The 18,702-nt window shown below is 40.9% G+C and overlaps 1 protein-coding gene across 1 annotated transcript in view; it reads right to left on the bottom strand.

Moving 5' to 3' along the window:
* LOC139449659 (thiol S-methyltransferase TMT1A-like) overlaps positions 1-17,943 on the bottom strand; it is a 34,609-nt gene extending 16,666 nt beyond the window's left edge. The window contains exon 1 of the mRNA XM_071231140.1: positions 16,788-17,943. Within this exon, the coding sequence (XP_071087241.1) occupies positions 16,788-17,267 (480 nt within the window). The 5' untranslated portion in view covers positions 17,268-17,943. The remainder of the gene's footprint in view (positions 1-16,787) is intronic.
* Between the last annotated feature and the right edge of the window lie 759 nt (positions 17,944-18,702).

Raw genomic sequence — 18,702 nt, 5'->3', positions numbered from 1 at the left:
AGTAAATCGGCACCCTGGCTTTCACAAATATTCAAAAGCTTATATTTATAACTCCTCAAATGCATAATGTAACTTAATTTAGGATAATGAGATTCAGGAACATTTACACTTTGTAGCAATATGAAATATTTCCTCGCCTAGATACTAGGCCCACGTGTTTAATTCATTTGTTCCAAGTGACATTTTATAACATTGTTTTTATTTTGTATGAATCGGTTGCCCGCCGTTCTAACTTCTAACTAAAAATCAATTACATTTCCTGCAAAAAAATAAAGCAAGACATCCCTTAACAATAAAAATGTAAGTCACATCGGAATTTGTTTATCAATTCCAGATCTATCATCTCTTGACCCAGGTATTGCCATTTGAACCCTGTTAATTGGCCTTGGAAGCACAAATCGGGATACAGAGAAGCTTTGTCCATTTTCCAGGGTTTAAAGAAAAGGCTGTGTTAAGGATGACCTGTCTTGAGATGATTGATTGTAGGCATCTGGAGCCAATTGATTAAAGGTTAGAGTTTAGTATAGAGTTGACCACGGCCACTACGCTTGGCCCACGCATGTACTTGACGAACGGTATCTAGGTAACAACGTTCAGCGTATCAACCACAAGTTCTCCGTGCTAAAAGGTCAATTGTACAGAGCGTGAGGTCGTGTCAGTGTGGGGGATAATTATTCGAGGGCCTCTTGTTTGGCGATTTGACCTTATAGTGTTATCAACAACTGTTCTGGAACGAAAATTGCAACAGTGGGTTTGGCATTTACTGTACCAGGAAGAATTAGGACCATTTCAATGTCTTGACGTACATACATTATCAGCCATTATCAAGATTCATACTGAACTGACACAGAAACATGTTAATGAAAGTCCAGAAAATGCCCATAGCAAAGTAAATATTTAACGCCAACGCCAGAAAATAACCAGTCACGATTATCCGCCGAAATAGATCCCACTGTCCATAAAAGGCAAAACAGAGGTGAATATTATAATTACATGAATCAATGATTCATTGAAAATCAGTGATTGTTCGTGTAAAGTCCACAAGACCATTGGTCAGCGAATCCAAGACAGGTGAAATTTATGTTACAAACACTTCCCGTCAGTCATAAATGTGATGTTGTATAGCCAGCCACAACATAAATGGTCTACCTCTGCACGATAGGAACACTTTTAAATAACTTCCAAATGATTGAATAAACGATTCCATTCGGTAGGTTGTTATTAAGAACGTAGTAGACTTTAACGTCGAATTTAACACTATTGCATACCATATTATCACACCTTGGTCTTATATCATAGCTAACAATCAGATAAATGTACAACGCCAACGCAAGAGAATAGCCCAATCTCGAGTATCCAGCGAAACAGATTCCATTGCGCGAAATGGCAAAACAGCCGTGAAAATTATATGAATGGATCACCGAAAATCAGTGATGATACCAGGTGTTAGCGAAAAGGGTAAGCATGTCCCCGGACTCTAAAATGTCATAGATTAACAATGCTTACTGGCAAACTCCGGGAGGGATATCATAGCTAACGGACCGCCTCCGTGGTCTAGTGGTAGAGCGTCCGCCCGGAGAGCGGAAGGTCCGGGGTTCGATCCCCGGCCGCGTCATACCAAAAGACGTTAAAAGATGGTACTTGTTGTTACCCTGTCTGGCGCTCGGCATTAAGGGGCTAAAACAAGGACTGATCGGCTCGGAGTCAGTATAGTGTGTCTGAGTGGGGTAATTATGTTAAACTGCGGCATAGTATCTCAGTGAGCTAGCACTATAAATCGGCATCAGTCCGGACTAGTACAAGCAGCCACACAAACACGTACATGCAGTCGCTATATAAGTGCAATAATCTTGGACGCAACGTTAAACCCCATTTCACCTCACCTCACCTCATAGCTAACGCTTAAAGAGGCAGCGAAATTCCAAACTACCTGATTAGATATCATAGCTGACAATCACAGAGGCAGCTGACTTCTTGAAATGATATCATAGCTGACAATATAGAAGTGATACATGACTAGCAATCGTAGAGGCAGCGAAAAACATCACATTCTAGGTTGATATCATTGATGTCAGCCACGACGCCATCAAGGTGGTATTACAGCTTGGAATCCCATCAAAGAACGACCACCCGGTGTAATTGTGACTTAAGTGTAATACATTGATCCCTGAATTAGACCATTCAGCCTACAGCTATGATAAGATCCATTTGATGTTACATCGCTATAACTGGTCTTGCGCCATAACTGTGAAATTTATATGATTTTATAGTATTTTAACTAAAAGCCTAGGTGTAGGTCTTTTTTATATTACTCTCTGGTGACGACAAAGGTGTGAGATTCGTACGTCGTGCGTGTGTCGTACAAGGTTGACCTCGTATTATTCGTTTTAATGGAGTAACCGTGACCTCTGTCATACTGGAACTACCTTTTTCATTCATAAAAAAATCATGAAACGTCATTCGATTTTACAATACTGTTTACCGCTCAGAGGCAAAACAGAAGGAATCTCATGAAAACAAGAACCATTTACAAACACTTTGTTTCAACATTAGCATTGTATATTACATTAGTTTTGCATCTATCTACTACATACATTATGTAATCGAGCTGTATCTACATTTGCCAGGTACGCCCACCGATAGATCAGGGGTCCCTTTGAGCGTGATGCACCCCAACACTTGATATGCAGGTTTAATGTAAAACGTTGAGTGTGCCGAAATGAAGTGAGTTTAAACTATCTCGACAGATATCTAGACTTACGTTGGATGCTTCACTTGTGCCATCAGTATCACCTCCGAAACCTATGCACTGTTTCCGATGGTGTTTGGTTTGGAATGGACGTACACGACTGCACGATCAGATCTCTCAAAGTGAACAGTTCAGATACAAATCATTCGCAAACGCCGTGGAAGTGTGCCTGGCTTCTTATTTTGGTGCCAAAACATCATTAATGTACATATGAACAATAACATTCCATATTGATCTCTAGCGTAAAACGTTGTGAGAGGATCACTGTTGTCTTTCTTATTCTGATGGTGACCTTACCCTTCGTCATCGCCAAACAAGCAGACTCGAGTTCGTTGGTTTATACTTCTTCAGTATAGGGTCGAACAGTTAACATGAACGTCTTTTGCTAGCACTCTGATATCCCTCTTCCAAAATGGTGCGGACACGATATTAATTCAGCTGATAGATCAAGGAAACCAGTTTTGATTGTTCAGCCGAGATTCCGGCGCTTTGAGTGACCGATGTTCGGTTTGTTGTTCCGATGTTCAAAGTTTTCTGACAGCTGTCTTGCGTACTGATAACAATTCGCTTGAATTGCTATAAGTTGAAGAAATTGTTAAAGAAATATCTTAAGCGTTGCTGCTGTCATGTTTAGACACCCAACAGCATGAACATTTTGTTAATGCCTATTCATAGAAATGTCAACGAACGAAAATTGTTATGTATGTACACTTAAATACATATTTTACGTGAGTAATAAATAAAATACCACACTCAGTCTCGTCAGATACCATTTTCATGAAACTTGAAAACTTTCTATTTGTCTGACCGAGCGAATGTGAGTTCAGATATCATAGAAAGTCCACTACTTTTGATAATGTGGTATCTAACGCGAATGAGTGTAGTATTCTTAATAAATCAAAAAAAACATGTCTGTTGCCATTGATTCCAACAGAAGAGGAGGAAATATTATTTTGCACACAAAAAACACACAATTATTTCAATTAGCTTTTTCATTTGATCGAGGTTGAATTAAGGTAATTAAAGCCAACTGAATTTTCCGATTTGAAACCTGTAAGAACTTAATTCCAAACGTCCCGCTCACGGTCGTCCGAAGTAGGTTTACAGGTATTCAACCTACATTGGACACACTGTAGGCTTGTTTTTCTCCGAAATCAGAGAACCAACAAACAGCTGGAAGAGGTACCATGGCTGTCAATTAGTGAGTGATCTCGATCATCGGCGTCAGGACATTTCAGCTTACAACAGCTACTTGGTACACTCACAAGGGTTAACATGAAAACAGATGTGTGCAACCTGAGTTCATGGGGGTTAACGTAGGAACACAAACACTGCAGAATGAGTCATGTGTTTCTCGTTTTTCACGAAACACTTTCATGAGGATATAGAGACTATCACTTTCACTGGGTAATGCTGGTGTACATCTACATCTTGTCCCTAATTATATACCTGAAATTACTAGTGTGGAAAGAACCGTACTTTGCTATAGATGCCAATACCTTGGAAATTGTAGTTATATCTGATACACTCAAAAACGAGCCGTGCTAATCATTCATTACCATGGCATATAGGCAGATGTTACTTATTAGTAACACAAAAAGTGTTTAAGTGAAAACTGCAAAATCTGTATGAAAACTATGATTCACTGGAACGTGACGTTAAAACTCGTTTCAACCCTCCTCATCTTTGATTTACTGAGATAAAGAGAGCATGGAATATGCTTCCCTCAAAATTTACAGTTTGTAATTGTAAATTGTAAAAGATGGCATTCAGCGAAAAAATATATCGTTGTCATACTGTTTCCAATTATCTCTGCATTCTGCATTCGAGTGGTGCTTTTTGAAATCATTGCTTATGTACATTTTCTTTGCATTCTACATTCAACAAAGTGATTCAAATGACACTGAAACACATAGTGCCATCCTTGCATAATAACGTTACTGCATTCCAAAGTAACACCCCGTAATTTTGAATGATAGTAGAAATAGAGCGAAAATCAAATATTACCTACACGTCTTTGCAAAAAATATGTGACTGTAATGTGATGGAATATCTAACAGCTGCGTGTGATGTTACATTTATTTATATCATATAGAGTATCTTATGATTAGCCGTCAGCAACCCATGCTTGTCGTAAGGGGCGACTAACGGGATCGTGTGGGTCAGGCTCGCTGACTTGGTTGATGCATGTCATCGTTTCCCAATTGTGTAGATCGATGCTCATGATGTCTTTATCTAGACCAGACTCGATTATTTACAGACCGCTGTCATATAGCTGTAATATTGCTGAGTGCGGCGTTAAACAACAAACCAACAAATATAATTGAAGGAGGGAGGGACAGAGGGAAGGAAGGAGGATACGAATGTGAAACAACTGCTTAATGAAGCATCATCTATCACATATTACAGTAGCCAAGCTACTAAACTTTAATACTAAACTAAAATAGATAACATCAACGCTAGAGACTGATCATCCTCGACTGTTTGCCGAAACAGATTTCATTGAACGCAAAGGGCCAATAACGGTGAAAACAGTCTGAATGGATCACTGACAATCATTGATGACGTACACCACGTGTTCGCGAAAACAATAAGCATGTCCTGTCGTACCCGTAGCACCAGGAACACCACGATTTCCAAAAAAAGAAGACCATCAATGGTACGTTTCCGTGCAATAACGACATGAAACCTTGAGGGCGGAATGTGGTAGGGGCACGTTTTTACAAGGGATCTGACAGAAAGCTATATCTACATCATACGGTGATCAAGTTTCTCAACAACACTTCGTCTCTATAATCAGAGTGACAGCACATGGATAGAGAAGTGCCACGGCCAATAGCTTCTGAAATAGCTTATTTTCATCCCGTCAGTTGTCGTGTTTTTACAAGCGGAAATACTTGGCTCTGTCTATCTGTTATGATAAGCCGTATTCGTGGCTGTGTAGTTCCGACATATGTATTCAGACAGAACCAAAGGCCTGTCATGTGGAAGCTATAATCTATATATCTGACAATGCGGTGCCCAATATCTATCTTCTATTTCTCATGCAAAATTGACTGGCGCATATATAGAAGCACTTCATATTCTTTGATCTACCTCCGGGGTCAGTCTGGAGGAACAGAAATAGAGTTAACAGATGGTGGTAATAATGTGTGGAGATTACATGATCGTAGGTCCTCAATAGATGCTGGGGTTGAGTGTGTGTAAAGTTCACATAGACAGTACCTTTCATATTGTTATAGTGGGAGCGTGGTGTGTGAGGCTTGGTTATAGTGGGAGTGTGGTGTGTGAGGCTTGGTTGTAGTGGGAGTGTGGTGTGTAAGGCTTGGTTGTAGTGGGAGTATGGTGTGTGAGGCTTGGTTGTAGTGAGAGCGTTGTGTGAGAAGCTTTGTTATAGTGGGAGCGTGGTGGTGTGAGGCTTGGTTGTAGTCGGAGTGTGGTGTGTGAGGCTTGGTTATAGCGGGAGTGTGGTGTGTGAGGCTTGGTTGTAGTGGCAGTGTGGTGTGTGAGGCTTGGTTATAGCGGGAGCTAATTTTTAATGTGTATGATTTCTTTTAAATGAGGCAGAAAGAGGAAGTCCATTTTATGCCATTAATAAATACCTGAAACGTGCAATTGTTAAACTGCATGAACAAAATAAGTGCATGTCATTATAAGGCTCTTAAAGAAATACCATGAAAGATGATTTAATTGTTACGAAATACAAACTAGAGACAATGTTTGCATATATTTGGTTACAGATACAAAAAGATGAGTGGTGCAAATACGTTTGTGTTATGTAAACGATCTGACGTCCTTCGTCTCCGAAATTATCATCTCCGAACCATCAAGCAGAAACGTGAAGAAGGATGAGTCTGTTTTCCTTGATGAGACGTTGGTAAATGAGTCTCACACAGCCAGCAGTGGGTACCCAGTGGGTACTGCTAGGACAGCCGTGAAGATCCGGGGTAGAATAGGTCTTCAGCAACCCATGCTTGCCGAAATAAGGCGACTATGCTTGTCGTATGAGGCGACTTACGGGATCGGGTTGTCAGACTCGATGACTTGGTTGATGCATGTCATCGATCCCAATTGCATGGATCGATGTTCATGATATCTATGACTGGATTGTCTGGTCCAGACTCGATAATTTACAGACCGCCGTCATATAGCTGGAATATTGCTGAGTGCGGGTAAAACAACAAACCAACCAACCACCTGCTAGGAATCTGGGAGAAGGTTATCAGTTGGAAGAGGCGAAAGACTTATCGTTCTCCATGCTGGCTGTGCTCGTCAGTGAATGAAAAATACATCGTCCCTGCTTTGGCTGCCAAGTCCCTAATTATCATGGACAACCCACCATATCACAGTATGCAGGGTCCAGACAGTAAGGCCCCGACGTCTATAAGCCTTAAAGGAGATATGGTGACGTAACTGTAACGGATGAATATGACCTTTCCTTCCAGGGCTACAAACCACAACTCTATGAAATCACCCATTCTAACGTACCTGAGCCCATGTTTATGTACTGTATTGACATTTAATAGAGCATTCCTGATGTTGAATTATTTGGCAATGCATCGTTCTCATTTGGAGACAAACGGACCTTTTGTCGTGGGACCGTGATTTGTGAAACGAAGCGTGAGGGCTCGACATGGTTTGAGCGTGATGAGTGAAGGCTCGACATGGCCTAACGGGAATGTGGTAAGTGAGAGTTCCAAATACATCGATATAGTTGGAGTGTAACAAATGTTATATCTAAGGTAACTCCTTCTGAGTAAAGTACAGATTCTCGTAATTATGGAGGTTGAGTCCCGTCCGGGATTACACTTGTCAGAGGGGTACACAAAGTACGTGATCTAGACTACCAGTTGTCGGACTTTTATGTTTGTGGAAGCCTCGGTGGCTGAATCGGTTAGATCGCTGACTTTGTGTGCAGGCGATGAGGTGCCTCAATCTGGCAGTGTGGGTTCAGAAAGTGTTATCCCCAAAATAACATTTGTTACATTTGACCACTTTCAAAATGGCATTGTGTGTTTATAGTTGGAGTGCTTTTGTATACTAAGAGTTTGCAGGTTTACATTATTATAGCTGGAGTGAGAGGGAGCTTAGTGCGTGAGAGATTAAGTATGTTTGCATTGAGTGAAAGGTAGTGTGGGAATAGTGGTACAGGAAGTGCAGGTTCACACAGACAGTAGGTATAGAATTGGAGTATGGGTGTGGTTTGTACTGAGTGGCAGGAGGGTGATGTTGGTAGAATGCAAAAATTCGAAAAAAAGGAAACAGCATTGGAATAAACTCAGTCTGTGCCAGCCAGCCGCCTTCCAAGGTATGTCTGCCCTACATGAAACAAATGGAGTCGTTCCCACTGGCAAGGCCTCGAGTAACATAACCATTGTATGCAAGCATCACAGCATTAGTTCTTTGTATCACAGAACATGTTTTAAGTGTCATATAAAATAATACAACTTATAAGTCCAGTGTGTTAATTGATGCACACATGGAACAGTACCATCAGCATTTGACTTAAAACCCTGAAGACGTGCCAATTCCTCTCTTCTACTGATTTCTTGATTCCAAAGAAACGCACAAAGAGAGGTATATTGCTGGGTCCATCAAATGTACCACCAAATCCATATCTCAAATATTAACCATAATCCTAAATACAATCGTGAAAGACGTTCTTGTCAGTTAGAGAAATTATTTGAGACAAGTGAAATGAATACCATGTGGATTCTCAGACATCAAAAGATTTCTCGATGTTTTGCAATCTCAGAAAAGAACCAAGTTCAATTATGTAAAGACATATGAATTTTCAACTTTGTACAGCACCATCCCATACGACAAAGTTATGGGAAAACTTCATTCCTTGATCCACATGGCAATTGTCACTACACATGGTGACCATATGTACAGCTGCATCTCTATCTCCAAAGGTGCAGGACAACTGGAAGCAAAAGTTATCTGAAGTTTCCTGAGAAAACAAAATGTTAAATGATGGTCTTCTTCACAGATAACATCACGTAAAATTTGACTGAGGATATTCGAAACGACGTGGCCATGCTCGTGGTCACCAACTGTGAGCCCTACCTTGCTGATCTGTTTCTCAATGCATACGAGTCAGAATTTATTCCCGGATTGACAAAATGAAAAAGGGGATTTGGTCAAGGAGTTTGAAATAAGGCTTCGGGCATATCGATGATCTGATTAAATAATGATCAAATATCAAGATCCCTTCCACTAATTTACCCATCTGAACTAGGAATAAAAGAGACCAATGCAGCAGCCTTATCTGTTTCATATTTACATCTGTGCGTAAACATTCACAGTGACAAAATAAACCATGTAAAAGACAACAGGGATCATTTTGACTTTCCAATACGCGACCACATATCAGGTTCATGAAATTGTCGGAATCGTTCAATGGACGAGAGATTTCTTAATATTATGAAAAGTGTATTACCAGTTATCAATTTGACACCTTTATACTGGGAGTGAGTGGGAGTATGGTGTGTGATGTTGTTTAGACAATGTTGGAACATGATGGGTATGTATGAATTTGCACATGGACTGTACCATATATTGAGAGTTAATTGGTGTGCATGTGTGAAAGTACATCTGCAGACGGACTGTACACACTTGAAGTAAATCCAACGTGATTGTCAACACATAGACAGATAATATCCTTGAATCGTGAATACCCTCTACATAGTAGGAGTGGGTGTGAAGGTGACATGTGATGCGTGTGAGATAACTTAATGGTGGATTGGGATGACTATGTTTGGAGTTCAGAGATTCCAATTTGACACAGGAAGTTGGTAGGTTCAAACATGAACTATGTGAAACTGAACTGTGCTTAGGCAATTAGACCAACATGCTCTGCCGAGTTTATTATTCATGCTTAACGGGAAATTCAAAGAAACAATTTGTTCACAACAAACATAATTCATAAATAAAACCATATGTTGATGCATCCAAAGCAAGATTGTATTTTTACAAGAATGTAAAACGTTTGTTCATCGTCTGTTTTGGGGAAGGCATGGATGATCTTGAGCCAGCTGCAGTTGGCGTTTGTGTACCTGAGTGAGATTCATGGGATTCAGCATGTGTGGTGCAGGGATTACAGTTAATTAGATAGGAAAATTGATTCTAAATATGTTGTAGCAGGTACTGTCGTTAAAGCAAAACACTGTTATTTTATGTTTTGCACTAGCAAAAGAGATGTTATGATATTTTAACTCGTTGTTCCAGCAGGAAGGTCAGCGTGGTTGCATAACAGCTATGACTAAGGAGAACATCCAAACTCGCTGAACAAACTGTTGGCCAAAGAAAATAGCTAACGGCACAATACTGTGACGTTGATGGTATGCATGGGAGGTTACCAGAGTGTTGTACACGTGTAGCAAGCCATGGAACTTACACAGAGAGCGGCGGCTGAAGCTGGCTTGTTGAATGTGGATGACCTTTAGTGCTATCAGTGTCATGCAAGAGCGACGTGCTTCTTGGCAAAGATGTCTTGATGTATAATATCTTGATGCATAATGTAATCTTTCATAGCAAGGCACTTGCATGTAAATGCCGTGGTTGGGTATAACCCTGATCATACAGGGTGAGGTCACGACTTATGAAGAGACAACCGACCATCATGAAAGAATTTATAGTTCTGAAGGTGACAGGGTTGCCGTGTTACCATATTATTGTGTTTCTGTTACAATCAACATAATACGCGCATAAAAGACTAGACTGTTCATCGTCCATGAGAACACAAAGAAATGTCAATAAACGGAACACATTGTTCGCCAATATCAACAATCCCTTCACACAACCTATATAGGGTTCCTCTGGAAATGCCATGGTTTCCATTTCTGATATTGCGTTCACTTTTAAGATAACATTCGTCTACTTTGGATCTAAGCAAGTTCGAGATTTCAACACACGGTGTGTCTAGAATTTGTTCGCAGAGAAAGGGTCACAGAATATTTTCGCAGAGAAGGGGTAACAGAATATTGACGGATTGACAATTAATTGACAGCATGTCACATGGAGAAATGAATTATGTGCTTAAATGATCGCTTATATTGTGACTAAGTGATTAGGCTTCATTGCCAATTTGAAAATTATTCTCAGGCAGGACGTGAAAGCTTTAAATTGGCGGAAAGAGACAATATGGCACAGGTCATTGACCTGACCACTTTCGTAAAAAATACAACCAGCTTATGCTTGTACTCCAAGGGAAAAAAAACCTCTAATAAGCGAATTTCTGCGCCATAAACAACCAGGCCACGTGTGTCCAAACACTCGCAGTGAGTTGCTCCAGAGATGTTTTTCTCGAATCTTTTCAAGAAAGTGTATTCCGAAACGGTTTGCAAAGATGTTGTTGATAAAATATGAAAGTATCATCTTACAAGATCTTTAAAAGAATTAGAGGTAACCATCCAATATAATATATACACTAACAAAAAGATAAACATTACCCGTTCTTTGGAAGTACCTATTGTTTGATTAATGTCTGAGATACCACCGATGTTGAAGTGAGTGAGTTGGTGAGTGTGTTTTTACGCCGCTTTTAGCAATATTCCAGCAATATCACGGCGGACATCGGAAATGGGCTTCACACATTGCACCCATGTCGGGAATCGGACCCAGGTCTTCGGCGTGACGAACTAACGCTTCAACCACTAGGCTACCCGACCGCCCCCTAAGATGTTGGAACAAAACACTGCATATATTTTTCGAGATGGTCTCAAGTACCGTTTTGATTTCGATTGTCGAACCCTCTTTGCTGCATTATGTATTTTAACCTGTACATATTAATATTAATAATGATGATGATGATGATGACTATACATTTAGATATCGCTAATATCCAGAAAAATACAGCTCAACAGCACTTTGAGTCCGAGTAATGTCATACACAAGTATCTACACTTCATGTTCTCAGATTATTCTTAAAGGTTGCAAGTTCCTGAACTTAGCGAATGTGCAAAGGTAGATTATTCAAAAGATATGAACCTGCTGTCTGAAAGGTGTCTTGGTCCTGGATGTACTGTTTGAGAACTGTTTCCATAGGATGCATGAGACGATGACACTTACACGTAAAACAAATCATAAGAACGTAGTACTACCTTTGATCATTTAGCGCCTGTATTGTCAATGAGAAAATTACGCTTTCCTTGACACTACCATTTATCACCGACAAGAAAAGCGAGGTAAAAATGCATGCGAAGCACATATGTAGTAATGATTAACGCGCCCTACATGCAAACGTATTTCTGACATTTTCTTCACCACGTTTGATTGTAAAAGTGTGGGTGGAAACATGTCTACATTCTTTTGTCTACCATGCTGATATAAAGTTAAACACGGAAGTATTTGTCCGTTCTCGATCTGAAAATGTAAACCTTCTCATACTCGTTTTGTAGCTTGTGTATGACACTCATACAATAATATCTATGCAAGACCCTCCGTGAAAACCATTGCACTAAATATTGTAAAATTAATTTCTTTAACAAATCCCAAGAGTCGTGTTGATTCAAATGCAAAATATGCAACGTCATATCTTTGATACACCACTGCAAGCTTTAAAATCCAACTGCAACATGTTTAAAACACTGCAACAAACTAGATGCTGCAAGTACTACGAAAATGCAGGTTAGTAACCCTGACAACAGTGACATGGCATTGTTGATTCCCCTAGGGCTGGGGTCGTTAATCTTGCCCTGACTGAAACACTGACTGGTAACTAGCATGTAACGAAGCCGGGAAATACCTGCAGTAATTACATACGTCCTGTACTGGATGCCGCGGGTAAGTGATGACACGCCAACAGCGCAATACAGCAACAACTCTACAACCTTACCACACTCAAGAACAGCGGAGCGCAGCAACATACAAGTCTCATATCTATAACCTCACCACACTCGAGAACAGCGAAGTGCTGCGAAATACTGATCTCAAGTTGTCAAGATCGTTACCATGCATGTCTCTTGTCTATGACATCCTAACACATAAACATTTTAGCGGAATGCATCAATATCCATGTACACGTCTATTGGAGAGGATTGTCCAACTCGCGAGTACAACGAAGAGCGTTAACATGTTTGTATCATGTCGATGACATCCCGGAACTAGATTCTAATAGTCTGGGCTTTTTCGGCCAGAAGGAAGGCAATAGGGCCAGATGTTAAAATGTCCACGAACATAAACGGTCAAAATCACAGAAAAAACTGTATAATATAAATGTCAGAATGGCCAAGTGAAAACTGCTCACCACCCTCGAGAACAGCGAAGTGCTGCGAAATACTGATCTCAAGTTGTCAAGATCGTTACCATGCATGTCTCATGTTGATGACATCCTAACACATAAAGATTTCCGCGGAGTGCGTCAGTATTCATGTACACGTCTTATTAGATGATCGTCCAACTCGCGAGTACAACGAAGAGCGTAACCATGCTTGTCTCATGTCGATGACCTGCCAGCAGAAGACATCAGCAGAGTGCATCAATATACGTGTACATGTCTCATGAAGATGATCGTCTATCTCGCGAGTACAACGAAGTGCGTTATCATTCATCTACTATGCCTTCCGGCTCTTCCAACAGACATATATACGACCCTTGAGTACCTCTAGATGTTCCGAAACACAAACAACACGACATATTTCTGTGTCTGAACAACCATCACGGCAAGTGATCTTGGCGCTGGGACACCAAAAGGTATTTGCATTCCGATAGTCTTGGCTTTTTTCGGATGGCAAGTCAATAGGACCATATGTAAAAATGTCCAAGAACATAACGGTCAAAATCACAGTAAAAACGGTATAACAAAAATGTCAGGATGGCCAAGTGAAAACTGTTCTGTTTTGTTTTTACGTCCAACGAAACAAACATAGAATTTGAATGGAACTAACTTCAATGATGTGACATTAGGCCATGACAGAAATGTCATTGGAACCGGCCATAACTACAAACTACACAATAACTCAAACGTTATATAATGAGCGAGTTGGGTTTCAGTAGTCCAGTTATAATATACTGTAAACTATGTTTATAACGAACACGCCCATAACAAACTGACGGATATGACGAACTTATTTTTTTGTCCCGGCCATTAACTGTATATATGCTATACATATGTTTATAACAAACTTATTAAATGTTATAACTTGTTATAACGAACTAAAGGTAGTGGCCTCTTTGAGTTCGTTATAACCATATTTTACTGCATTATATATATATTTTTAGGAAGCCCGAAGTGAAGTTGGTCTCAAACGTTTACCCCTTTGACGAAACAGACAGTTACGGGGAAGGTGCTGCCAAACCTAGAAACATAATGGGAGCGAACCGGGATTCGAACCCACAAGCATAGGTTTCTTGCGTACTCTTGGTACGAAACTATGAACAGCGAATTGCAGCGCCTAAGAAGTCTGGGCCACCGTGCCCCCCAAGTGTCAATAAAGGTCATAAGTTTTATAATAGTATGTCCTTATAAATTTCACGGCTTTGTCATATAATAAATTTCGACAAAGTCATTCTGATAGTTTTAACAATACTTTCCCTACAAACCCAAAGAATTCATTGACTGTTATATACACTCGGCAAGATAAAACCAATTCTGTACCATACACAGGTACATGAAGATCATAAGGACATACACCTTACACACAGTCGTAAGACAATACTGGCTTACTTTTATTAGAAACCCGGATTCCGGAATGATAGGTGGTTCCTGTAGCGATAGCAATCTGTCCCTTCTACTGATGGTGAAGGAGATATGCCAAGCCCAGTGCCAGAGAGCCGAGCTCCTCACTGCGTCATCTATACAAGTACGGCAGACAATGCTCTTTCAGTTATCTGCCGGTAAATGTCAAAGCCTCGCCAATGTACCGGTGAGCTATGTAAGCTGTTCGGAGCTGGTAGTGATATAGAGGGATATATAAGCGTCACAGAGGGCTAACCTATGTCGTGTAACTTTAGCATACAATTGAAAGTACATTTACCTTTTTAAAAGATAGAATTGCTTATGTCTTTATTTGTTTTACGCTTTTGTTATGATGAAAAGTGTCATACGTACTTAGAGTGCTGTAACTCATCCAGATAATTATTATAGTTTTTTATAGGCATTCAGAAGTTGGAGTACTAAGTAAGGATAAGAATTTATGGATGAACAACTTCTTTATTACAATTAAGGGCGACGTTTCGGTGTAGTTACTAACACCGTTATCAAGCAATCTTGAAAACGGTGTTGGACCCTACACTGAAACATTATTCTTATCCTTACTTAATTATTATAATAATACATTTACGTTTAATCTTATGGAGCAGCGATTTGTTTTCTAGAAAATATTTCAGTTAATACGTTTGCCTCCAGATGTACACAAAACAATAACTGCTCCATTGAAGTCCTGAAATTGATTTTAGAGAAAACAAAGGTATGTCTCGAAGCAGTGCATGAGTGAATGAGTGAGTCGGGTTTAACGCCGCTTTTAACAGTATTCTAGTTATGTCAAGGCGTGTCAGCTTAATGTGGGATGAAAGCCCGAAGTGATGCAGGTCTCAGACGTTTACCACTTTGGTGAAACCCACGAGCACGGGTATGGTGCTGACAAACCTTGAAACATAATCGGGGCGAACCGGAATTCGAACTCACAATCATAGGTTTCTGGCGTGCCCAAGGGACGCAACTCTGCACAGTGAATCGCGGCGCCTTAGACGATTCGGCCACCCGTGGCCCCTCGAAGCAGTGCGACCAATTAAAAGCTTCTCACGTAACTACATATACTGTTTCGCTGAAGAACGTCCATCTCACAGAACGTGGGAATATCATTGTGATTTTGCTGTTAAGTAAGTGAGTGAAAAAACACTGATTATTCCACAGTCAGCAATATTCAAGTTAAATCACGTCATTACCGTGGACCAGACAAACAAGTGGTTGATGTTATGAGCAGCACCCTATGAAGTCGGGTTACTATGACATGTATTCAACCCAGCCATCAAGCCTGACCACCCGTTTCACTTAGATGCCTCTTACGCATACAACACGCATGGGTTCTTGGGACATCCATACCGGATGTCGTGGAAGAAACGTGACTGTTCATTGGGGTCCAGAAAAATATCAATAATCCGATGGTCAAACATGACCATCTAATAGCATGATTTACGACAGTAAAAAAATAAACTACTATCCTCGTTAATTTACATCGATATTACATGGCAAGGCTATCAATAATATAAGTGCATTATGCTGTGGGGGGCATACATTAACGATGAATACTAAAATAGTTACAATCCTGGTGCACACGTAACGTGATTGTTAGTTGATAACGTGGTAAGTCTTACCTGGAAATATAAGACGTCAATGCCAGAGAATAACCGTTATCCGACGAAGCAGGTTTCTTTAGTAGTGAGTGAGTGAGTATGGTTTTACGCCGCTTTTAGCAATATTCCAGCAATATCACGGCGGGGGACATCAAAAATGGGCTTCACACATTGTAGCCATGTCGGGAATCGAACCCGGGTCTTCGGCGTGACGAGCGAACGCTTTAACCGCCCATCTTTTGAAGTAAATCGCAAAACTGTCGTGACAATCATATGAATGGATAACTGAAGTGATGACACCAGTTGTTCGTGAAAAGATAAGCATGATTGTCCTCACATCCAACTCACATTAGCATTATCAATTCGGTGGTGACACCAGGTGTTTTTAAAAAGATAAGCATGTCCTCCCATCCATATCACATCAGCATTATCAATTCGGTTGTGACACCAGGTGTTCTCGAAAAGATAAGCATGTCCTCACATCCAACTCACATTAGCATTATCAATTCGGTGGTGACACCAGGTGTTTTTGAAAAGATAAGCATGTCCTCACATCCATATCACATTAACATTATCAAATCAGTGATGACACCAGGTGTTCGTCAACAGAAAGCCATCATATAGCTGGGACATTGCTCAGTGCAACGTTGAACATCATCAACAACAACAATAACAACAACAACAACAACAACAAAACAGCCCCTCAATTCTAGGTTTAGTCATTACTAGGTGTTTAACTTACCTTGTTGAGAACTCTCCTGATTTCCTCTACAGCGCTCGTGGACTTGCGTACGGAGCTCAGCACAAACGTGGAAACTACGGCGTCGAATGTATTATCCGCAAACTGGCTTAGGTTTTCGGCATTACAACATATAACATCCTTCACATCCACTTGTGTATTTTGAGATTTAAGATTCTCGTCAACAAATTTAAAGTATTCTGCGTTGATGTCGAGACAGACGACTCTGGTTCCGTCAGGGTAGTACCTGAAGTTCGTCCCCCCTCCAGACCCCACCTCGAGGATCAATAGGTCTCTGTTGAGATTCTCTCTCATTTGGTGAAGGCTTGCAAATAATAGAATCTTAGTGTTCCTTAAATTATCGTCCATTGTCTTCCACAACCTGTTGAGATACCAGGGACTTGTCTTGTACTTTTTATACCATACAAGAAATCCTATAATAAAAAGGATTATTATGAAAATCTTCCCTGCTACGGAAACCATCTTGCCTGGATCGTTTAATCCAAAGTCAAGGGCGGCTCGTTCTGGATATTACCTTTAGCTGCGGGTGACGGGATATGTGAACGAAAAACAACACTCCAGCCAGAAAACGCCTATCGAAATCTGTAGAGAACTGTATCTCTAGTTACTCCCGTCAAACACCCTGGTTTTGAGACCTCTGCTGCCAGGTGCCTCACGATCTCGCTTGTCAAGAAGTAGCGAGACTTGCTCCGAGAAACACACACACACACGTGCACCCTGGGTTTCTCGGCCTAAGGAAAATATATATTGCTAGCTAGCCGGCGTTCTGTGGGCTTATCGAAATCGGAGAAATTTGATCGCCACCTCTGCCCCGTCCCTCCTGCTGCTCCGTGCGCGTGTGTGCGGGTCTTCTTCTTGTGCTGAGAAGGCCAACTGATGCCTTCCACATTCGCTTCCCTCCCTTTGATATGGTGATCTCACTCAATCAGCCGATGGTGGTTACCGCAGTGATGTCTTACCGATGTCATGTTTCTTATTAGGAGAGTTCTTTCCAGTCAAGAACAGAACAGTGTTCTTGTATCAGCTTATAGTGGAATATAGTGGCGCGAACCACATAATGGAGTTGTGGCACTTTATCATTTAGCCCTGCTCAAGTATTTTGGCTGCGCACCGACATCGCGTTGCAATTTCCTGAGGGTTGTCGACAACGCCCGTTGTTTGATGATGACGTGCTGTTAGACATTAAAGAGGAAGGCAAGGATCTCCGTGTATGTTGTAACAAAAACATATTGCACATGCTCACAATTGTACAACCCATAGCCATTAAAGTACACATATTACAAAATCTATTCATAAGTTGATTCCTATGAAGGTATTATTCGTGAATACTTTATTCGTTGTCCAAGACCGCCTCCGTGGTCTAGTGGTAGAGCGTCAGCCCGGAGAGCGGACGGTCCGGGGTTCGATCACCGGCCGCGTCATACCAAAAGAAGTTAAAAGATGGTACTTGTTGTTACCCTGCCTGGCGCTCGGTATTAAGGGGCTGATACAAGGGCTAGTCGGCTCGGAGTCAGTATACTGTGTCTGAGAGGGGTATTCATGTTAAACTGCGGCATTGTATCTCAGTGGGCTAGCACTAAAAAATCAACATTAGTCCGGACTACTCTCTCTCTCTCTCTCTCTCTCTCTCTCTCTCTCTCACACACACACACACACACACACACACACACACACACACACACACACACTTGCATGCACGTTGCCTCACGTTACCTCCAATATATATGAAAGGGAAATGGGTACAGCGGTTCCAGTTTTAAGTGTGAGATTAACCATGAGGTGGTGAAAGATCGGTAAAACTTGTTCATGTCTCAATGGCACAACGCCCTATTGTTTCTTCCATGTCTTGCCCTGAGGCCATATCATCTCTACCTGCACCTGTATCTGCACAACATGT

The sequence above is a fragment of the Haliotis cracherodii genome, unplaced genomic scaffold (genome assembly GCF_022045235.1).
Source record: "Haliotis cracherodii isolate W230 unplaced genomic scaffold, xgHalCrac1.p SCAF_8, whole genome shotgun sequence".
NCBI classification, from domain to species: Eukaryota; Metazoa; Mollusca; class Gastropoda; order Lepetellida; family Haliotidae; genus Haliotis; species Haliotis cracherodii.
Note: the sequence above shows the minus strand (reverse complement) of the source record. Positions and strands in the feature narration are given on the sequence as shown.